At 43.5% G+C, this 24,383-nt stretch overlaps 1 protein-coding gene across 3 annotated transcripts in view; it reads left to right on the forward strand.

Annotated features, from left to right (window-relative positions):
* The window catches only part of TBCD (tubulin folding cofactor D), a 177,794-nt gene that overhangs the window by 142,692 nt on the left and 10,719 nt on the right, over nucleotides 1–24,383 (forward strand). For all 3 annotated transcript variants that reach the window (XM_081935046.1, XM_081935048.1, XM_081935047.1), the window contains exons 30-34: nucleotides 6,148–6,288; nucleotides 12,713–12,796; nucleotides 13,768–13,926; nucleotides 17,383–17,521; nucleotides 22,740–22,861. In XM_081935046.1, the coding sequence (XP_081791172.1) occupies nucleotides 6,148–6,288; nucleotides 12,713–12,796; nucleotides 13,768–13,926; nucleotides 17,383–17,521; nucleotides 22,740–22,861 (645 nt within the window). The remainder of the gene's footprint in view (nucleotides 1–6,147; nucleotides 6,289–12,712; nucleotides 12,797–13,767; nucleotides 13,927–17,382; nucleotides 17,522–22,739; nucleotides 22,862–24,383) is intronic.

The following is a 24,383-nucleotide window of genomic DNA, read 5'->3' on the forward strand; positions in this document are numbered from 1 at the left end:
AACGGCACTGAAAGAAGTGACTTATGGCCATTTTCCGCAGTTGCAACTTTTGTCGCATCCCCATGGCCATGTGATCCAAATTCAGATGCTTGGCAACTGGTTCATACCTATGACCATTCCTGTGTCCCGGGGTCACGTGATCACCACTTGTGACCTTCTGACAAGCAAAGTCAATGGGGAAGCCAAATTCACTTAACAACCGGATTACGAACTTATCAACTAGAGTGATTCAAATCATTTTGTAAACCACAGTCGTTTCAATAGTGAGATGGGCAGCATATAAATTTAATCAATAGTAAATTAAAAGACTTTTCACACCTCCCCTGGACTCTATACTTCCCCAAGGAAGGTACACCTCACAGTTTGGGAAAAACTGGTATAAACCATGTAAAATGAATTCTGTAATCTGTGGGGAAAACTCTGCCAAAAGCTAGCCCTTTAACATGATACATAGAGAATGCCAGTGGAAATCCTGCATCTCCATAATCGTTGCCAGTGGAATTTTCTCCAGGACTCCATGCTTTGCTTCCAGTGACAACTTGTTAGTAGAAGAAATTGCTTACTGCTTTGTTAAATATCCATTGTAAATGGCAAGAGTACTTGCATGTCCTGAAACCATTAGAGATCATAAGCCCCAAGGGACTAGTAAAACATCACCTTTTGATATAAAACAGCTGAACAATTTGTCACTTAGGAGCAAGCTGAAATGCTGATAGAAGGATTCCCTCTAAATTCCCCACTGTACTCTATGTCTTTCTCTATGTCATTAGGTATTTTAAAAAAACATTGGCTAGGAGAATATTACAGTCACCTGAGCAATATGTTCCCTTGCCTTTTCCTCCTAGTCTGTAGTTAATTCTACATAACAAAATTTAATACAAAAACTAATTATCCTGTCTGTCTGTCTGTCTGTCTGTCTACCTACCGATTAAACTTTTATAATATCAAGGTAGTTCTTTATTTTATTTATTTATTTATTTATTTATTTATTTATTTCTTGGATTTCTAAACCACCCCCTCTCCCAGAAAGGGACTCGGGGCGGTGTACAGTCAAATGCAGATAAAAATACAATAGTAATATAAAACAATTAAATACATTTGGATGGAGGAGATAAGGCTGTGCAAGAAATAAATAGACTATAAAAAACCCTAAAAACACCCCAATTAAAACCCAAACCCAATTAAGATATATCCCGGGAGGTAAACTAAGAGAGTGCCAGGCCAGCTGATTGAAATAGGTGAGTCTTTAATTTCTGACGGAAGGAACAGAGGTCGGTGGTAGTTCGAATGTCGGGGGGGAGGTCATTCCAGAGGGTTGGGCCCATCACAGAGAAGGACCTACTCCTAGGTGTCGCCCGCTGGCATTGCCTAGCGGACGGCACCAGGAGGAGTCCCTCTCTGTGTGAGCGGATAGGTCGCAGGGACGTGTGTGGAAGGATGCGATCCTGCAGATAACTAGGTCCTATGCCATGGAGCGCTTTAAAGATGGTGATCAGTACCTTGAAACGCACCCGAAAGGCCACAGGTAGCCAGTGCAGCTCGCGCAGGAGAGGTGTTACGTGGGAGTAATGTGTACTCCCCATGATAACCCGCGCGGCTGCGTTCTGAACTAGCTGCAGTCTCCGGATGCGTCCCAAGGGAAGCCCCATGTAGAGGGCATTGCAGTAGTCCAGGCGAGACGTCACCAGCGCATGAGTGACCGTGCGCAGGGCACTCTGGTCCAGTAGGGGGCGCAATTGGCGCACCAGGCGAACCTGGTGGAACGCCCCCCTTGCCACAGCTGCCACATCGTCCTCCATTGACAGCCGGGCATCAAGGAGGACGCCCAAATTGCGTGCCCGTTCCACAGGGGGCAATTGTTCACCCCCTATGGCCAGCGATGGAATCAGCTGGCTGAACCGAGGTGCCGGTAACCACAGCCACTCAGTCTTGGAGGGGTTGAGTTTGAGTCTGTTGTCCCCCATCCAGACCCCGACGGCTTCCAAGCACCGGGACATCACTTCGACAGCCTCGTTGGGGTGGTTTGGGGTTGAAATATACAGCTGAGTATCATCAGCGTAGAGGTGATACTCAACCCCAAAACCACGGATGATCTCACCCAGCGGCTTCACATATGTGTTGAACAGGAGAGGCGAGAGGACCGACCCCTGTGGCACTCCACAAGTGAGTGGCCTCGGGGTCGACCTCTGTCCCCCTGTCAACACACATTGCCTCCGGTCGGAGAGGTAGGAGCCGAACCACCGCAAAACGGTACCTCCGACTCCTATCCCCTCCAACCGGCGCAATAGGATACCATGGTCGATGGTATCAAAAGCCGCCGAGAGGTCTAATAGGACCAGGATAGAGGAACAACCTCTATCTCTGGCCCTCCAGAGATCATCAACCAACGCGACCAAGGCTGTCTCTGTGCTGTGCCCGGGTCGGAAGCCGGACTGGCGTGAGTCTAGATACTCGGATTCGTCAAGGTGTCGTGGAAACTGCTGCGCCACCACATTCTCAACAACCTTCGCTAGAAATGGAAGATTGGAGACTGGACGATAGTTAGCTAGCTCCATTGGGTCGAGTGAAGGCCTCTTAAGTAAGGGCCTCACCACCGCCTCCTTCAAGGCGGTTGGTAAGGATCCCTCACCCAATGAGGCATTCACCAGGCCCAGAAGCCAGCCTCGGGTCACCTCCCAAGATGCCAGTACCAACCAGGAGGGACACGGGTCCATTAAACATGTGGTGGGTCGCAGCCGTCCACGCAACCTATCCAAATCCTCGGGGGCAACAGAGTCAAACTCCTCCCAGAATGGTCTCTCAAGACTCGCTGTTGACGGCTCGTCTGGTCCACTGACGGGGGTCCATCCGCTCCGGATCTGATCAATTTTGTCCTGAAGATATTCCCCAAACTCCTCTGCTCTTCCCTGTAAGGGTGTCTCCCGCGTCCCCTGCGACAAAAGGGAGCGGGTCACCCGAAACAGGGCGGCAGGGCGGTTATCCGCGGACGCAATAAGGGCGGCACAATGTCTACGCTTGGCCGCTCTTATTGCCACAAGGTAAGTCCGCAAGTAGGCTCTTACCTGTGTTCGGTCAGATTCGGAGCGTGAGGACCTCCACCTGCTCTCTAGACGTCTCCTGTGGCGCTTCATCACCCTAAGCTCCTCAGTGAACCAAGGAGCCCGGGAGGGTCGATGCCGCAGGAGAGGTCGCAAAGGCGCAACCCGGTCCAAGGCCCCAGTCGTCGCCCTATTCCAGGCAGTCACTAGGTCCTCGGAGCGGGAGCGGGACAGGGCTACAGGTATTGGCCCAAGCTCCGTCTGGAATCTGTCCGATTCCATCAGGTGCCTGGGGCGGTACCAGCTTGTAGGGTCTGGTTCCGCCTCCTCGCGGTGGGGGATAGCGCCAGGGAAGTCCAGCCGGAGGGATGAGTGATCTGACCATGACAGGGGCGTGATGACTAAGTCCCCTATTCCCAGATCACTCGTCCACTGTTCAGATACAAAAATGAGGTCCAGTGTGTGACCCCCTTCGTGAGTGGGGCCCTGAACTAATTGGGTCAGGTCCATGGCCGTCATGGAAGCCATGAACTCCCGAGCCACCTCAGAAGCCGCTCCCGTTGACGGCAAGTTGAAGTCCCCCATGACCAAAAGTCTGGGAGTCTCAACTGCCGTCGCTGAGATTAGCTCGAGGAGCTCGGGCAGGGCTGCTGATGCATAGCGAGGAGCCAAGTATACAATCAGCAAGCCCCACTGCCTCCCTGGGCCCCAGTTCACACTAAGGGACTCACACCCGGGTATCTGAGGGACAGTGAACTCCCTCGGCTCTAGACATTCCCGAATAACCACCGCCACCCCACCACCCTTACCCAGGGCCTGGGGCTGATGGAATGCCCGGAAACCTGGTGGGCACATTTCCACGAGGGGTAAACCACCCTCGTGGCCCAACCAGGTCTCCGTTATCCCTGCAAGGTCTAGCTCCCCCTCTGAGATCAGCTCATTAATGAGGGGGGCCTTGTTGGTAACAGACCTTGCGTTGCACAGCATCAGCCGCAGGCCCTGGCTCTGTAGTTCCTGTCCACCTAGACTGCAGGGGTTGGTACAAATGACCGGGCGTAACCAGCAGCCACGGTCTCCCAACCGACCTTGGGATCTTGTCCTGTCCTCGCATCCCCTCCTCCCCACGACCGTTATAATAGGACAACCCTCTACTCGAGTGACCTTTATTTCCCCCCCCTCCACCGCATCCCCGTCCTTCCTGGACTCACCTGTTTGTCCGGCACTGGCTCTCCTCCCGGTCTGATTGGCCCTCCCCCCCACCCTGGAACCCCCTAAAAAAGATAGAAAACATTTTACTAAAAATCCCCTTAACTTCCGGTTCCTGCACCTCTCGGGGTCCACGAACCCGTCCTCGAGGCGGGCCCTTGAAAGAGCCAAGGGCCAAACCTGCGAGAGAGGGGCCTCCCGCAGGCGGAGCAAGTCTAACCTCGAATAGGTTATTATCAAAATTCCAGTGGGGGTTAAGGCACTGTAGATGGTAAAAATAAGTCAGTATGGGGGGGGGGGGGTAAAAGGCATTAGTCCCATAAGTCAGTGTGGGGGGGGGGGGGTAAGAGGCATTGTCCTGGATAATTTTTCAGTAAAGAGTGGGGGGGGAGCAGATGTCCAGATGCCAGGATTAGACGGATGATGATAGAAAAAATGATAGAAAAAATGGGTGACAGCCCCAGCTGATAAATGGTAAGATGGTAAAATAGATGGTAACCCCCCATGGTCTTAGGTGGTCCTAGGTGGGCATAGGCTCAGGAACAGATATTCAGGGTCCTTGGTAGGTGGGGGGAGGCAGTCTTGGCCCAGGTATCAAGATAACCATAATCCCAGGCAGCCTTCCAGCCTCTCCGTGGTCATAGGCCCAGTCCATGGCCCTAGGCCAGATCTTCCAGAGGCCTCAGATGATCCAGGCCCCCCCAACCCCCATAGCCACCATCCTATCACTCTGTCCTGGCTCCCATCTGAAGGGTCCAATAATCCAATAATCCAGGCTATCACCCAGCGCTAACCCAGCGTTCCGATGTTCCAGGCGTTGTTCTTCCGGCGTCTTCCAACAGCGCCGGCCTCCAGGAGTCACCGGGAGCCGCCAGAGGATGATGAGAAGCCTCAGCAAAAAAGCCTCGGCAAGGCCCTTGGCAGAGGCATCTTTGCAAGCAGCCGCTACTATCTCCATTCCGCCTGGCCTCAGGTCTTCTTTCGGCCTCTCCTAGTCGGCTGCCTAGCCTCTTTACCGGCCGCTCTGTCGCTCCACTTGTCTCCTCTGCCGGCACGCACGCTAAAACGCTAAAACGCTGAACGCTGTTGTGCCGCCGCCATTCCTCACTGCCCAGCCTCTTCCTGCCTTTCCGACGATCTTTTATGACCTCCCCTCGATCACCACGACCACCCTGGCGGACCAAAATAGGTCCAAAACCAGCCTGGGTGGTCTATCAGTCCGACTCTCGGCTCTCCGATGGAACGAGGGCCGGAAACAGCACCCATTGCCCCGTTGGAGCTCTGTAGCATCTCCCGGAGCTCAAGAGGCGACCGCCATTGCCGGAAGCTCCTCCTCCTCCTTCTTGACTTAATGACCACAGTTATGTCCAGAATTTCAGCCGTTAAGTGATGTGGTTGTTAAGCGAGTCATCAGGTGACTGGACCAGATTTTACCACCATTTTTATCACATAATTAAGTTAATCGTCATGGCTGTTAAGTGAATCACATGTTCATTAAGTAAATCAAATAGTAACGTGAACCCAGCTTCTGCCATTGACTTTGCTGGTAAATCAGAATCGCATGACTATAGGATATTGCAATTATTCTAGTTGTGGTCGTAAATGTGAGTTGGTTGCCAAGTGCCAAATAGCATGCATGTGACTGAAGGGGTGTTGCAATTGTTACAACTTCGAGAACAGGCCCTAAGTCACTTCTTTTCAGCACTGCTGTAACTTTGAACCATCGTTAAATGATTGGACATAAGTTGAGGACCACTTGTAAGATGCATTACTTACATTTTGATTAATAGGGTATATTGAGATATTAAATTGTTTATTGGGTTAAGCAGAAATTTGTTAACGCACAAATATGTTTTTTTAACTATTATATGATTATAATAAGCTTTCTTCCTTCTATCTTTAGAGTTTGCTTGACAGTAGGGGTGAATGGAGAAGGATCACCAAATGAATTTGTGTGTAAAAGTAACGTTACAGAGATATACGACATATTGTTGGATGGTGTGAATGATTACACAACAGACAGCCGAGGCGATGTTGGAACATGGTAAGATGAATGAGGTTCCAGATTTGTTCTGTAATGCAAAGCAAAAATGATAAGACTTAGAGAAAATGTGAAAATGGTGGCATCTTACTAAGGCGTTTACTTACTTTTGAGGCTTTCTTCCATGAGAAATCTTCCAAATGTTTATATTTAATTGTCATTTAGTTTAATTTAATTCAAAAATTTCCTTAGTTTTATTTCGTTCTGAAAGAACAGATTAGCTGTTCTGATATTCCATTATGGTGGTTAAACAGCAGAGGGTGTAGTTGTACCAACAGTTGGACTCCTTTGCTTCTTACATTGCTGCTCCCTCTTGCAAGCCACATTTTGCACACATTATTTTAAAGAGCAACTGCTTTTCATTATCTCTATTATCTACAAACCCCAAAGTTTTATTTTGACATAAATAAAAACATGAATGTCTAACCATTTGTACTCATAGCTTAGCAAAAAGTGATTTTGTTTTACATGAACATTTGAATTTTCCTATTATTAAATTGCACTGCATAACTTTGCCTGGTTGCACAAAGTCTTCTGCAACTTTTCATTGCAGCACACTAAAAATGTGAACTATATTTGTTTTAAATTGCTACATGTATCCTTAAAGCAATCAATTAAAAATATTTTCTAGCATATTTCATGCTCGCATGCTAAAGAAAAGCCTGCGAAAGAATGTAGAAAGAATTGAGCGTATAATTTGTAGCTTCAGAATATAACCAAATTCAGAGATAGCATAGCATAAACACGCAATGAGTGTTTGGAGACATGATGGTAGTGGGAAATCCATATTTAGATTTTACTTTTTGTTTATTTTTTGAAGACATGTTTAGTTTTGGGGGGCCAAATCATATGAGGGCAGTTATAGCTAACTCCTGTGAATGTTTCCTTCTGTTACTATTTGATCAGAAAGAAAAAAACTTACAGAAAGTTGTTGTAGATAGAGGAATAGTGTTAAGTAAGAATGTGGAGCTAGTAAGAAAGGAATGTTTTATCTGCTATCCCTTTCCAGAATATTTAACTTTTGGGGAAAATATAACAGAGATTCCAACCATATATTCACAAATTTGTATCCATGTTTATTCTAGAATTTATATGGCCTGAATTTATCCTGAATTAAGTCTTAATTCTAGAATAAAGATGGATACAAATTTATACTTATTTCAGGACAGAAATATTAAATTTGAATGTTTCAAAGTTAGCGTATCTGTTTCTATGTTAAATAAATATCTCTTACCTCTGACCAGATAGTCAAACCCCGCTAGCTCAAAGCTGCTTCTTTAAGCTCTCAAACCTTTTTCAGAGTCAGAATGCTAGGTACTCAATGGGCTGGGAAGGGAATTGAATGTGTGGGTACTCTTGGGAAAATACTTTCTGAGGTGTGTGTCTGCTCCAGTGAGGAAAAAAAGTCCAAAAGGAATAGGAATGTACACGAAGCTTTGATTATTATTTTTTAAAGGATTCGTGGGAAAGCTAACAAACTGTATTTTCCATATGCAAACTCAACATTCCTTTTGACAGGCTGTTTGCTGGGACTTGTCCAAATTCTGTCTACAGGTGCTAAATATAAAAACCTTAAGAGCAAGATGTGTGAAAGGGAAAAAGCGTTCTTTGATTGAAAGTGGTCTAATTGCTCTCTGTGTGGGTGTAGGAGTGTGCACGTGTGTACATGCTTGTGCGGGGAAACTGAGACAGAAACCCAGTAGGCTAATTCTTATTTACGTATTCATTATTTTGAATTTTCCATTTTAAAAAAAGCATAACATGTGTTGCCACGTCGTGATACAGATAGATTTCATGGGAATGAGTTGTAAAACTGGCAATGTAACAGCAGATCAGATGAGGTGTGTTCATTGCTGTGTTTCCCCGAAAATAAGACAGGGTCTTATTTTCTTTTGACCCCCGAAATAAGCACAAGGCCTTATTTTCGGGGAGGTCTTATTATTTTTGAGGTGCAGGAGGCGACAAGCATGGTCACCGCATGGCTATTGCTGTGCTGCAATATTTTCGGGGTGGGCTTATTTTAGTAAATGCGCTCAAAAGCCCATTTGGGCTTATTTGGGAAGGTCTTATGTTTGGCAAAACGGTAGATCATTTTGCAGAAAAATGCATGCATTCACTATTACAATGCATATTTTTCTATTCTTCAAAACATCTTTCTGGGTGCACCTTTGCTATCTTTTCTGCGTCTTTCATTCTCTTATTCAATAATCCATTTTCACTGTTGTCACTAGCATTAAAACAGAATTACTTTTTAAATTCTACATTACAATTACCTTTAAATAGTCAATTAATGAATGAATGCCCAGAACTAAAGCCATCTACTGCCAGGTTCTAGCTTGATTATGTGAATACATAGGAGGTTGATCTGCTTCACCTAGTTGCATTTATTTTGATTCGGTCCTTGAAAAAGATTTCTTCTTCTGATTTGGACAAGCAAGGAGACGTGGTTAGATTTCCTCAAGAGGGGTTCCTTGTTTGTTGATGCCATATTTCACTGCAGAAAATTAGCATCAGGAGAAGGACTGATGATTAATATAGTAATACCATCCTGCAGCTGTAACTTTTCCTAGTTAATTAGAATTTGGCTTCCATTATTCATATCTAAGATGCCTAGAATCGGTATGAGCAAGTGGGCGGCTATATAAATTTTTTAAATACATACATACATGCATGGGAACATTTTGGATAGCCTGTAATAATTGTTGTTGTAATATTTTAATACTTTAATGTTTGATAGAAAGGATATATAGATATTATATTGATCCAATTGTTTGCTTACGCCTTACGGTGTTATCTTATTTGGGCTATTGATTGTTTCCCAGAAATAGCATAAAGCCTAGAATGTGTGAAAAATAGTTTTTTCCCATATGAGATTATCTAGATTTTGTGTATACAAATGAGATTGGTTGTGAAATGCATCTTTAATTTAACAGAATGAGTGTGTATCCATCTGTAAAAAGCAAGACCATATAAGAAGTCTTCGACTCCTTCCTAATAGTGCAGATTTTCCTCTGTTTTAAAAAAAAATCTAAGAAATGCTAAAAAATGATTCAATTAGGATAATATGTGGATTGAAAATTTTGGAAAGAAGTGCTTTGGACCTTGCCTGGCAGAACAATTTTTGCTATTCATGAAAAGAGCTATGGAATTTGTATATATTTTTTTCAGATTTCGTGAAAGTTTGAAAGAAGGACATGGCAACCTTAAATATTTGCAGGAAAGTGTTGCATTTGTGCAAGATGCAAAGGGTTTAAGTTGTTTTTGAAGTGTTATATACAGCCCTGTATTCCTATCCAGAAGGGATGCCAACCTTGTAGAATGAATAAATATGTATTTTGCCCTTTCAACTTAGATGTATTTTCTTTGGATGCTAATAAAGCATTAAGAAATGTTTAAAATGCAGTAGGAGTTATAAAAAAACCATTCAAATTAATGTAGCAATAGCAATATCACTTAGACTTATATACCGCTTTACGATGCTTTTTAGCCTTCTCTAAGTGATTTACAGTGTCAGCACATTGTCCCCAACAATTTTACCAACCTCGGAAGGATGGAAGTCTGACTCAAAATTGAGCCGATGAGATTCAAACTGCCAACTGCTGGCAGCCAAATTGCCGGCAGTCAGCAGAAATACCCGGTAGTACTGCATTCTAACCATTGTGCCACCATGGCTCAGTGTAAATGTAAATGTGTGTATTTACACACATAAGACTATAGATCTATAATAATCTGTTCAAGTAGATACATTTGACAAACAAAAATGCTACTATTCCCAGTTTTAGAAGTCTAGAAAACAAAATGCTTTTCCCAGGTGGTTGAACATAGTTAGAAGTGTATGAACTGAATATTTCAGAAATGGCAATCTACTCTTTAAAAAGACTGGCCATTCTCTTCATATTATCATAGAGATAGTAGGAACACCTAGAGAAAAGGTCCAGGTTATTTAGGGCCACGATACCTGATCCGTACTTGCAGGAAAAAACATTGTGGCAAGAAAAGCACTCGTTGGTACACAATTTCAGCCAAGAAGGAGCAGCTGAAAAAAGCTTGCTTTGTTTTCATTGCCAGAAACAAATCCGTTCCAGTGGACATAAGGATATCATGTCCTAGATTGGATTGCAAACCTCCGGAAGACTGCTGGATGGCAGCAGTGTGCTAGACCTTTCTTTACTGTCCTAGTTGACAGGGCACATCTAGAATGGCTGAAGGCAGTACATCCTAGTTCCAAAAGTCAATGATATGATTATGATTCCTGTTCCTCCGAATCAGTTGTTCAAAGGAACAAGTTCCCCAAACTGATATTTCAGTGAGCATTTCACAGGAAGATAGACTCATATCTGCATGTAACTGCATGTAAATGCCAGCATATTTATTTATTTATTTTATTAAATTTATAGACCGCCCCCTCTCCCCAGAGGGACTCGGGGCAGTGTACAGACCACAATAAAACAATATACAAACTTAGATAATTATAAATACCCATTAAAACAAATTAAATGATAGGCTGTACAGTATAATTAAAAATTAAAACAACCTAAAAAGTCTATCCCGAAAAATTTAAAATTTAACATACAGGCTAGAGGGACACAAAAACTACAGTTAGGCCAGGCCAGCTAAGTTAAACAGGTGGGTCTTAAGTTTCTTACGGAAGGAGCGGAGATCGGTCGTTATTCTAATGTCGGGGGGGGAGGTCATTCCAGAGGGTCGGGCCCATCACAGAGAAGGCCCTACTCCTGGGCGTCACCCGCTGGCACTGCCTAATGGACGGCACCCGGAGGAGTCCCTCCCTGTGAGAGCGAATCGGCCGCAGGGATGTATGGGGCAGGATGCGATCCCGCAGGTAACTAGGTCCTGTGCCATGGAGCGCTTTAAAGATGATAGTCAACACCTTGAAACGCACCCTAAAAGCCACAGGTAGCCAGTGCAGCCCGCGTAGGAGAGGTGTTACATGGGAGTATCTGGTACCTCCCATAATTGACCACGCGGCCGCGTTCTGGACCAACTGCAGCCTTCAGGTGCATCTCAAGGGAAGCCCCATGTAGAGAGCATTGCAATAGTCCAGTCGGGACGTCACCAGTGCATGGGTGACTGTGCGCAGGGCGCCCCGGTCCAATAGGGGGCGCAATTGGCGCACCAAGCGAACCTGGTGGAACGCCCCCCTTGCCACGGCCATCACATGGTCATCCATTGACAGCCGGGCATCCAGGAGGACGCCCAAATTGCGCGCCCGCTCCACGGGGGCCAGCTGTTCACCCCCGATGGCCAGTGATGGAACCCACTGGTTGAATATGGCATATGGCTTTCCAGTTCTTTCTGACCTTTTCTTTTTTTCTCCATTCCTTTCTATGTCTCGTCATATAGATTGTGAGCGGATGGCAGGGCCTGTCTCTTTCTTTTAAACCGCTTTCCTATTTGTCTGAAAATCAAGATAAAGTAATTAAGTAAAGACATGATCGTAAATGTACTACATTTAGTCCCATTAAACATATATATTTATTTGATAAAAATAGAGTGGTTTCAAAATGGATGAGATTGATTTTGGTACACTGACCTATAACTGATTAGCAGACTCTTTTATCTAGTTCCACAAAGGTCTAATCCAATGTGATTAAATCTTCCCAAAAAAATCTCTGTCCGGTAGGAGCTGTGGCCAGTACATCAGCCCAACACAGGAGTGCAAAGGCTGGTGGAAGCAGGATGGTGAAGCAATGTAATCAAGCAGAGAGAGTTGAAATTCTTAGCCTGCCCTTTGGATGTTGGGATGTAAGATGCTTCACCCACCTGTTGGAGGAATTATTTTAAAAAGCAAAACAGAAATAGATGATGTGACACCAAATTACTGGTGTGCTTTGGAAGCTCTAGGAAAATGAAAGCAAAACCAAAATGGAGCTGGGTGTACTTTGTGCTTTTGAAACCCTATACTTAATAAAGATGACTAACAACAGTGAAGACTCTATGCTTGAACTTTAAGGTTAGGGTAAGCATTATTTTAGGAACTGAGAATCTCAGTTCTCAATTCTACCCATGAACTTAAGTTTTCATGCCTCTGCATGAAAGAGTTTCTGTCTTTCTTCAATTATTGCTTATTTTTAGTCACCACACACATACACTCATATATGTTCTTTGAAAGTTGCTCACTGAAATTTGAATGAATGAGGTGAGCATTAATAGAGACGTGGCATGTAGAACATTCCCTAGAGGTTTGACTGCAAAATTCGAATGCCTGACTGACTCTGATTTGCTTTGCTTCAGTTTTCTACCTCCCCAAACAAAAACATCTTGGAGCCATTATTGAGTATGTGCCTGACGTACACTCCAAAGCATTTTATTCTGATCATAGAATCATGATGTATTTATAAATTTATATGAAACTTGCTAGAAATTAACATTAACATAACATTATGTCTGCGGTTGCTTACTTCAACAGGGTGAGAGAAGCTGCTATGAAGAGTTTGATGGAAATAACCCTGTTGTTAACCAGGACTGAGCCAGCCTTAATTGATGCAAACGTGTATGTACTTTCCAAACATTATACATCAGGCTTTGGGTTACTTAACCAGCTTTGGGTTAAGTAATCAGCCTTTTCTGGAAAGGCTTCTGCAAGAGTCACCCCTACTGATTGCCATCAGTTGCTCCCATCACTATTGTTAATGAACCTCCTAAGCAGGTCCTGTCTTGTATCTGTCTGGGATCAAGGAATGTGGATTGTAACTTCTCAAAGAAGTTGAATTGGGAAGCAATGGCTGCCCAGTCACCAATTTAATCTTGGGTCTTCCTCTCCCAAATCTCACCCACTGCAACTGCTGAGAGACCTGAGATCTAAGTATCCTAAATGGGTTGTTCTTCAACCTTGTGGCAAAAATAATGATACTTTTTTTTTAATACAATCTGTTCTGACCAAGATCCCCAAACACGACCACCCCTGGGATGTGACCTCAAAAGATTAATGTATTAGGAGTGTCAGTGAATAGTTGTCTGCTACATTTATTCATCTCCACCTCCTGCCTTAGAGCTGGGGTGGGACTTCACAAGCAGCAGTGTTTCTTCCTTCCCCAGGATCAGCCCAGGGCTTTCCACTGCTTTCCTCTCCTCTGCCTTCTGTGCAGGCACTGGATCCAGCTGTTCCTCCTCTTCTTCATCAACCACCTCTAGACCTGGGGGCTGTTGACTCTGAGGGCTGACAGACGGCCCAGGCTCCGCCTCTGTCTTTCTCTCTCTCTGCCAGCTCCATTCCCTCTTCCCCCTCGGAGCCCTCAGGTTGCCCTGATGCTGACCCTGATTCCCACTCCTCCTCCTTTGATTCGGCTGCTGGAGGGGTCGGTGGCTAACACAACCATTCATTTTTCCCCCTTTCTGGAAAGGATTCTTAGCAGAAGTCTGAAAGGTTGGTGTGGGAGGAGGGTTATTCAGGGCAAAGCAAAAAAAAAAAAACTTGCAATGTATGATTTGGATTTGTCTTTTAAATGGTGTTTTAATTTTCAGTTCCAAGCGGATTATGTGCTCTGTGGCTCAACAGTCAGCTGAAAAAATTGACCGATTTCGAGCACATGCAGGATCTGTGTTCCTCACCCTTCTTTACTTTGATAACCCTCCAGTCCCACACATACCCCATCGGGAAGAACTGGAGACGATATTTCCAAGGTAATCAGTTTTGAATGGATAAGAGACTTTTGGCTGTATATATGAAAAGAAATCCATCAATTTAAGTCGTGGTTATAGGCAAATGTCTGTAAACTTAGACTGGAAATCTATTTTGAAAAGAGGAACTGCCTCAAGTGGGTATTATTCAGAAGCAGAGGTATTAGTATTAAAATATTTCTCCACTTTCTCTTTGGCTGTTTCACATCCTTCTCTAGCTCCCTCCAAGCGGGGGCTTTTAAATAGTCATTTGTAGTGTATTCATACTTTAGTAGAGCTGCTCTATCGAGAATATTTTGCAACTTGAAGCATGATTTGCCTCGTAATTGCAGTGAAAACCATTAATGTATTGTTTTAAGTTGTACCTTTAAAGAATCGTCCTAAGATAGTGAAATACCGTATTTTTCGGAGTATAAGATGCACCTTCTTCCCCCAGAAAAGAGGGTGAAAACCTGGGTGCATCTTATACACTAAATACAGCATTTATGGCCTCCCAAAACCCTACCCCTTTCACAAAAATGGACGTGCAGAGGATTTGGGAGGTCTGCAAAATGCTCCTGGGGACTGGAGAGGGCAAAAACGAGTGAATTTCTTTTGCTTATTTTTGCCCTCCCAGCCCCCAGGAGCAATTTGCAGGCTTCTCAAACTCTTTTTCACAAAAACTGAGGCGTGCAGAGGGTTTAGGAGGCCTGCAGAGTGCACAAACATTTTCTTTAAATTTACCTCTTCAAAATCTTGGTGCGTCTTATACTCCAGTGCATCTTATACTCCGAAAAATACGGTAATACAGCACACTTTAAAATACATTTCTTCTGTTGAATAGCAAAAACAATTTCTTCATTTGGGCACACGAGGGAGGTCACACTCTGGATCTTGTTTTCGTCTCTGGCCAGTGGGCGAGTGATTTGGGAATAGGGGATTTAGCCATCACACCCCTGTCATGGTCAGATCACTCACTTCTCCGGCTTGACTTCCCTGGTACTACCCCCCACCGCGGGGAGGCGGAACCAGAATGTCCGAGATGGTTCCGCCCCAGGCGCCTGATGGAACCAGAAAGGTTCCAGACGGAGCTTGGGCCACTTCCTGTCGACCTGACCCGCTCCCGGACGGAGGACCTGGTGGCCGCATGGAATAGTGCGGCCGCCGGGGCCCTAGACCGGGTTGCGCCTTTGTGGCCTCTCCTATGGCAAAGAACCACCCTGGCCCCTTGGTTTACCGAGGAGCTGAGGGTGATGAAACGCCATAAGAGACGCCTAGAGAGCAGATGGAGATCTTCGCGTTCCGAATCTGACCAAACACAGGTAAGAGCCTACTTAAGGACATACCTTGTGGCATTGAGGGTGGCCAAACGCCGATATTGTGCCACTCTCATTGCATCTGCAGATAACCGCCCTGCCGCCCTGTTTCGGGTGACCTGCTCTCTTTTATCACAGAGGCCGCGGGAAGCCCCTCTGCAGGGCAGGGCAGAGGAATTTGGGGAATATCTGCAGGATAAAATCGCTCAGATCCGGAGGGAATGGATCTCCCTCAGTGTTCCAGGGGAGACGTCCGACGCCAGTCTTGAGAGACCATTCTGGGAGGAGTTTGACTCTGTTGCCCCCGATGATTTGGACAGGTTGCGTGGGCGACTGCGAGCCACCACATGTTTATTGGACCCATGTCCCTCCTGGCTTGTACTGGCATCCTGGGAGGTCACACGAGGCTGGCTCTTGGGAATGGTGAACGCTTCGTTGAGTGAGGGGTTCCTACCAGCCGCCTTGAAAGAGGCGGTTGTGAGGCCCTTACTCAAGAAGCCTTCGCTGGACCCAACTGAGCTAGCTAATTATCGTCCGGTCTCCAACCTTCCCTTTTTAGCGAAGGTTGTAGAGAGTGTGGTGGCTACGCAGTTCCCACGCCACCTGGAGGAAAATGACTATCTAGACCCGCGCCAGTCCGGTTTCCGACCCGGGCACAGCACGGAGACGGCCTTGGTCGCGTTGGTTGATGATCTCTGGAGAGCTAAGGATAGGGGTTGTTCCTCTATCCTGGTTCTGTTAGATCTCTCAGCGGCTTTCGATACCATCGACCATGGTATCCTATTGCGCCGGCTGGAGGGGCTGGGAGTAAGAGGCACCGTTTTACAGTGGTTCTGCTCCTACCTCTCCGACCAGACGCAATGTGTGTTGGCAGGGGAGCAGCGGTCGACCCTGAGGCCACTCACTTGTGGGGTGCCACAGGGGTCGGTCCTCTCACCTCTCCTGTTCAACACATATATGAAACCGCTGGGTGAGATCATCCATGGTTTTGGGGTGGGATACCATCTGTACGCTGATGATACTCAGCTGTACATTTCCACCCCGAACCACCCCAATGAGGCCGTTGACGTGATGTCCCGGTGTCTGGAAGCCGTACGGGTCTGGATGGGAGACAATAGACTTAAACTCAACCCCTCCAAGACAGAGTGGCTGTGGCTACCGGCCCCTCGGTTCAACCAGCTGACCCCATCGCTGGCCATTGGGGGCAACCAACTGCCCCCCGTGGAACGGGCGCGCAACTTGGGCGTCCTCCTAGATGCCCGGCTGTCTATGGATGACCATGTGGCAGCCATGGCAAGGGGGGCGTTCCACCAGGTTCGCCTGGTGCGCCAATTGCGCCCCCTATTGGACCGGGATGCCCTTCGCACAGTCACTCATGCGCTGGTGACGTCTCGTCTGGACTATTGCAATGCTCTTTACATGGGGCTTCCCTTGAGATGTACCCGAGGACTGCAGTTGGTCCAGAACGCGGCCGCACGGGCAGTGATGGGGAGTACGAGGTACTCCCATGTGACACCACTCCTGCGCGAGCTGCACTGGCTCCCTGTAGTCTTTCGGGTGCGTTTCAAGGTTTTGATTACTATCTTTAAAGCGCTCCATGGCACAGGACCTAGCTATTTGCGGGATCGTATCCTGCCCCATACATCCCTGCGACCAATTCGCTCTCACAGGGAGGGACTTCTCCGGGTGCCGTCCACCAAGTAATGCCAGATGGGCCCAGCCCTCTGGAATGACCTCCCCCCCGACATCAGGACAACAACCGATCTCCTCTCCTTCCGTATGAAACTCAAGACCCACCTGTTCCGACTAGCCGGCCTGGCTTGAATTATAGCTATTCTAATCCCTCTGGATACAACTTTAAATTAGGTTTGACTCTGGGTGTTTTAATTGTTTTTAATTGCTTTTTTGCTGTTTTAATTAATTGATTATTTATTTATTGTATGTGTATAATGCTTTTTTATATCTCCTCCTTGTCATTGTCATTATTTGTTATGTAGTAAATTGTACGCCGCCCCGAGTCCCTTGGTGGAGAGGGTGCGGCATATAAAAATGATTAATAAATAAATAAATAAATTCAAGGTTTAAGTTAAAAAAAAAAAAATAACCATGAAAGATAGTTATGTTTGGGTGACCTGTTTTGTACTTGTTTCAATGTTTTTCGCAGGGCAGAAGCTGTAACATTCAACTGGAGTGCTCCATCCCAGGCCTTCCCCAGAGTCACACAGCTTTTGGGATTAGCTTCCTATCGCTACCACATTCTGACAGGCCTCACTGTATCAATTGGAGGCTTAACTGAATCAACAGTAAGGGAATCAAAACTTATTTGCTTGGAACAGTTTTATCACTTAACATACGGAGGGGATATTTTAAGAGTATTACTTAAGAGTTAATAATGTTGGCTGCCAATTTCTGGAAGCAAGTTGTTGATCAATAGGAGTACAGGTCTATTAATACAAGTATGAATATGCAAGATGTAGTAATCTATTGTGATTTAATATGCTTGAAGTAGTTTGCTTACAGACTTCCTTTTCATCTTGTATCATTGCACACGATAGAAATAATAAGAGAAAACATTCACAAACATACATTCCTCCTGAAACTAGTGTTCCTTTTCCTGAAAATTAAAGACATGCTAATATGGGGTATTTATATTTTTAGGTCACATTAAAATCAGTGAGAGTTATTTCTTAATAAGTCTGGTTTTAATGATACAGTTACAAGCTTTATTGTGAGGCTTTGGTTTACAGCAAAAAAAATTAAAAAAACTTTTGGAATACTTGGTAGTGTGATTTGGTAATGAAGCATCCCCTAACTAAACTTGGCTGATTTCAAAAACCTAAGCAGGATCTGAATTGGTAAGTATTCAGATTGGAAATTTCCAGAAGAAATCTGAGACCTGTAGTATAGAGTGAGGAGAATGAATAAATAAAATTAAATTTAAAAATTAAACAAAAAAAAAATCTATAAGAAGCCCATGGTTAACCATTTCTATATTGTTATCAAGAAAAAAAAATCCCACATGCTTGTCACTAGAAGTAAGTTTGACTGGGGCACAATTTTGATGTACTGCTTTAAGCATTTTAAATAATCTAGAAACAATGCAGTACTATAGTGCAAATAAATGTATTTATCTGCAGCGTGGGTGTCAAACCTGATTGCGTCACAGGCCGGACCGTGACATATCGGGATGTTTTTTTGCCTTTGCAGGGCTGGGCTGGGTGTGGCCTGCGCGTGACATATCCGGCCCACAGGCCACCAGTTTGACAGGTCTGGTCTACAGGATCAAAACATTTTGTTCCTCACACAGACCAAAACCCCTGAATCATACAGGCTTCAGTTGGATCGTACACCACCCAAATGAGCTGTTCCTCCTACAGAAGGGTTTGTACATCCTTAATGGCTAGCAAAATGTACAACAGAAATTAAAACTTATTTTCTTCCGAGCTTCACAAAGCGAATTCACTTGGGAGGGCACTAAATGGAGCAAACAGAGTGACCAGCTCCTGATTTTAATTTGTGGAATAGGAAGGAGGTGCAGGAAGGCAAGCAGATCGATCTTGGAGGATTGGACTTCTTTAAGAGCAAGCTCAGTCTTCTCAACATTTTCCCCTGTGGTGCTCTCTATCCCTTCTCCCTTTTTCTCCCTTCTCCTCCTCCTCTGATAGATTGTAGGGGATGTAGAAAACATTTCTCTCCCTCTTTCTGTCTTGTTATTCTTTTAATTTGCTTTGGTCCACAAATAATTGAAGCAACATTCATTGAGCATGAAAATGTTTGATTGATTGATTGATTCTCCCATCCATCATTATTTTTTTATAAATAACTCTGGGTGGTGAACATAGCTTAATACTCCTCCCTTCTCCTGTTTTCACCACAATCATCCTATGAGGTGAGGTGAGCTGTGAGAGTGACTGGTCCAAAGTCACCCAACCAGTTTTTCATGCCCAAATCAGGACTAGAACTCACATACTCCTATTCTTGACAAGGAACATTCAGTGGGGAGCAGTGGGGAGGTGCAGAGGTAAAATGGCTCAGCAGATATTTTATGACCTCTTGGCTTGAACAGCTCCTCTCTGTGGACCCAGAGGTGGCAAGCACCAATTCTCTGGGGGCAGTGGTGGAGGGGTAGGGTTGGAAGATCTTTGGAAGCCTTCCTTCTGCTGCTGTCAAAAGCCTGTTGGAGTGACATAATTAGGAGGAAGAAGCTAATTTAGCAAAACTGCCAGTTTTGCTGAATGGAAGTAGATTTATTTTTTTTCTGTATTTCTTCTGCTTTCTATCAGGTGACTTAGGCACAAAAGCCAGCTGGGTAACTTTGGGTCAGTCACTCTCAATCCAACCCACCTCACAGGCTTTTGAGGAAAATAGGAGGGAAGAATTAGGTATATTCGTCACCTTGAATTATTTATAAACATAATAAGGGGGAGGTATAAAACAACTGGAAAAAAACCCCCATTGCTATGAAAAATAAAACTCAGAGCAGAGTCATGGACCAAAACTGATTCACCAACAAGCAGTTCCAAATTGCTCTGGTATTCTCAGGATATACCCCCCCCCCCCCCATTTAAGAACCACTGCTTTAGGTGAAGCCATTTCTTTTTTCATTTTTAAATCTGGGCATAAACCCTTTTTGTTTGCTTCTGAGGTACAGAATGCTTTGGGTTTTCTGGCTTTCGAACAAGCCTTACCGATAGACATCTTTGGCTTTTATGTTGCTTATTGTTTAATTTAAGCCTTTGAATCAGTGTTGACTCCTGGCAGCTGCCGGGACTAGTTTTCCTGAAGCTTTCTTGGCAAGATTTTCGGAAGTGGTTTGCCATGGCCTTTTTCTTAGGACAGAGAGAGAATGGTTGGCCCAAAGTTACCCAACTGGTTTTCCATCTAACAGAGGACTAGAAGTAAGCCTCCTGGTTTTAACCTGATGCCTTAAACACTACATCAAACTGTCTCTCTCTCTCTATTGTTTATCTACTATTTGTTGTTTAGCATTGCATATTTCTTTAGAATTAAAGCTGCCTAGGACTAAAAGTATTAATTTTGTATATTTTGATAAATTAATGTAGTCCGTACTTAGTTTTTAACTACAGTGTAAATTCTTTTTATAATTAATTTTGTTGCTATTTCAGTCCGATCTTAAATCTCTGATACGGTGTGAGCAATCACCTGTTTCTTTAGGGCTCTTTTATACAGACTTTATAATATTATAGATATTGGACAATAAAGCTACCACAGTACAGCATAATGAGTGTTCCATATACCTTCATGGTTCATGGATTCATTTCCAACAAGAAATGTCGGGGGGGGGGGGGATTTCCAGGCCACTTAATACATTTTTTTCTTGTTTTAGGTGTGGAAATCAGATCTAATCTAATTAAAACCATTCAGCTAAGTTGTTTTCCCCCTTTCCAGCAATTAGTCAAGCTCCTGGGTATTGCGATCTCTTGCCAGTTCTTATTTTTATAGTATAGTCTACCTCTTTCAGTTGCATCCTGCCTTCTTTTCTATGGTCAGCTGTTTTACAAATCTGGAAAGTAGAGGCCAAACCACTTTGCTAGCCAACAAGAATAAGCCTCAAGTAATCCAGGTTTTCTGGGCAGTTTCTTTATTCATTTGGATAGCTGATTCTTAAGGCAGATCTGGTCTTATTGAAAGAAATACAGAATATCAGTGAACCGGAATTTCAGTCAAATCAATATGACCTTGAGAGGTAATAGACTCTTTAAAATAAGATTGCTTTAGGAATAGCTGGAGTGTAACTAAATATGCCTCTGCAAAAAGCATCAAAATTATTTGAATAATTTTGTGCTCTGGACACTATGGTAAAACCTTATTTCAGAAACTGTATCAAAGAGATGCTTTCTAGTTACAATATTAATATTAAGACAGGAAAAACCTCAAGATTTTCAAATAATTATTTCAGAGAGGTGGCAATTCTATTATATACTGTTTACATCTAAAGAAAACAACTGGTTTTTTTTTTAAAGGAGTTTCTTAGAACAAGCTTTACTCCATTTGTGTTTCTGTTTTTTTAGAAGGAGATAACTCTTGGTAGAGCAAGTTTCCTTGATTCTAAATATCCAGCTTGGAAATTGAGGGAGGGGGGCAGGAAAGCCTCCCTAAATCTGGATTTTGTTACATTTAAGAAAAGGTTCTTCATTTGGGAAGCATATTTTTTTCATGGAAAGATAACTTCCTGTTCAAAAAAAGATGTATATGAACAGAAAGATAGATTGTAGGATTACATGGGTTCATTCTATTTCCCCAGAGCTCCAGATAGAAGGACAGAGTAACTTTCCCCACCTGGCCTTGACCACCTGTTGTTTTGAAAAGTAACTTTTCTCTCATAGCCTACAGTTGCATGTTGTTAAACTTGTATAATAATAAGGGGAGTTGGGGGGGCATCATGATTTTGGCTAGATAAGATTCAAATTGGAGTTCCTTAATCTGTTCTTCAGATACATATTTCTTCACCAAAGTGGATTTCCAGGCTCAGATCCAGCCATTTCTTTCTAGTTCAATTTCTCTTTAATTCACAGGGGGTGCCTTTCCCTTCACTTTATTCATCTCTTTCTCATTCTCAGGAAAACAATGTGACATTGGCAGCATGTACACAGAGCACGTAAGATATTTTGCAGGACTATTAGAAGTTATCTGCCAGAAATTCTCTTGACTCTTCAGCAGAAGTCTCTGGACACCTTTTCTAGATGGTGGGAACAGGATAGTCCAGTCAGTTGTGGTGATGAATACATAGAGAAGCACTTCAGCTTTGCTTCATTGCACATAATGATTTATCTAGCAATCTACCAACCCCCCCCCCCCCCAGGGTTATTTCTGCAATTCCTCCCTTAGCTGTTTTGTAAATATCCTAAGATAATTAATACCTCTGTATTAATACCTCTGTATTCTGCTGTATTCCTACATATATTTTCACTGTATATAAGACTCCAACAACTTCAAATTAAATATGAAAAGCAGTAGGATGGCTATTATCATCACTGACCTTGGGGTGGGGGAAAAGACCTAGCAGATTTTTCCTTCCCTCTTTCTCCCTTTATTGCTTGTTTATAATTCATTGGTTCATTTGTATATGTTTGTATATGTAGATGTTTGTTTAGTTCAGTTTTCCAGTAGTTGGATTTACCTGTTCAAAAACATTCTCTTGCATTGGGTTGAAGGGCAGTCTTATTGTATCCTCTCTGATTTGGGGATCAAGGTAACTCAAATGAGAATGTGAATGTTGCTTATTCACTCTAGGAAACGTACTAACTGAAGATAAAGAACATCCTCACTAGTGCTCAGAAAATAGAAATTCGCAGCAGCTTCATCTCTGGTTCCTTTTATACAATTAGCATAGATTTTTTTTATTCCTTTAATGAAATGAGAAGGTAAGTTTAAATATTAAGAGACTAGACATGACGAAGATTTATTCTTTGCAACCTAAAAAAAGAATGCTTTCAAATATTGATGCTCTTGGGTAGGCCAGACTTTAAAAAAAAAAAACATTTGGAATTTTTCTCATAGGTGCGATGCTCATCCCAAAGCCTGTTCAATTATCTCAAGAGTATTCAGAATGACGGAGATGCAATGAACAGTTTTTGTGAGGCTTTGCTGAAAGTCTTTGAGGACAATCTGCTGAATGACAGGTGACCTATACAATCTCAGTCAATTTGGGTGGCAGGATTGGGTAGGGTAAAGGTTAAGAATGGAAATGGAACACTGCCTCCTAAATACTTTCCACGACCATTTCAGTCATTAGATCTTCAAAAGGGCCTGAAAAATTAGTCTCAAATCACCAAATATTTACTGTGTTCCTCCAGAAAGTTGGGAGGCAGAGTTGCAGTCCTCGGTGCCTCAAAACATGCCAACATCTGAAGGAAACTTTGGTCCGATTTCTCATGGAGATTTTGGTTTTCTTGTTCATCAATATTAAACTTATATTTTCCATCTGTGACTTGTACGTTAGAAGCCATGGTTATTAAAACATCTCCCAAACTGGAAATTATCAGTTCAACATAGTTAGTAGAACAGACTTTGAAAGTACTGAATTGCGACTCCTGCTCTCTTTCAAAAACAACAAGAAAAGGAAATATCCCTCTGGAATCTTCAGTTTGAGAGATGTCAAATATTGTGTATCTCAATTTCTCCTGAAGACACACGCCTGCACAAGCAGAAGGAACAGTAGGGAAATGGCAATCAGTTGGCAGACAAACATCAGTGCTATTAAAACGCAAAGGACTATGAGAATTTAAAGAACACAGGCAAGCTAATTAGACAGACTTTTTGAAGCTTGGTGGCTTTTGGGAAGTTTTCTCATAGATTCTCAAAGAAGAAAATGGTAACAGTTATATCTCAAAATAATTATCATGATGACCACCCACAGATCACTAATTTCACAGAAACTGGCATAGCTAAAAAGCAAATAACTGATACAGATGTTAAATAAAGTGATAGTATAGAGATTAACTCAACTTCAAAGCCCTTTTTTGAATGTATATAGTCATCTTGTTCATTCAGAATGACAAATTTTACTCACTCTAGTAATCAATTTGTCTATCAGGGTTTGACTTTAAAACAGATAGAATTGTTCTCTGATGCAGTCTAATTTCCAATCTGACTGCCTCCAGGCCTCCCTTATCTTCCATTATAATCTTTCAACAAAAATGTAAAAGAGCAGATACTATAATTTAAAAAAACAGAGTTTCAGTGAACATTTATGTGGATTAAAAAGAAGCTATGATATCCAATCAAGCTCATAATTGTTCAGAATTTCCCATACCACAACATTTCAGATTGCATTTATTACAGTGATCTATGTGGTAGCCCATGTCCAACTTAACTGCATCTAATTAGAGATGTCTCCTAGACAGTCATAATGTCCCTTTGTGCCATTATCCTTCTATGAAATCCAAATGTTTACATTTGCCACAGTAGAACATGAATGGTGCGGGGGGAGATGCCAGCAAGAGAGTTAGGCAGATGTGCAGAACCAATGCTAAACTTCCACATACCTGATTCTCCTTCCCTGCAGATTTTCCTTGGAGTCCACTTTTATTTTCAAAACCAATTTGGACAAGAAGAAAATTAACAAATTCTGACCGAATTAGTTGGTAGTGAAAATTAAACATTCCAATTCCCTGAGTACTATGAACATAGGAGAGTGGTAGT

Source organism: Natrix helvetica (genome assembly GCF_964273705.1).
Source record: "Natrix helvetica genome assembly, chromosome: 1".
In the NCBI taxonomy this organism is placed as follows: Eukaryota; Metazoa; Chordata; class Lepidosauria; order Squamata; family Natricidae; genus Natrix; species Natrix helvetica.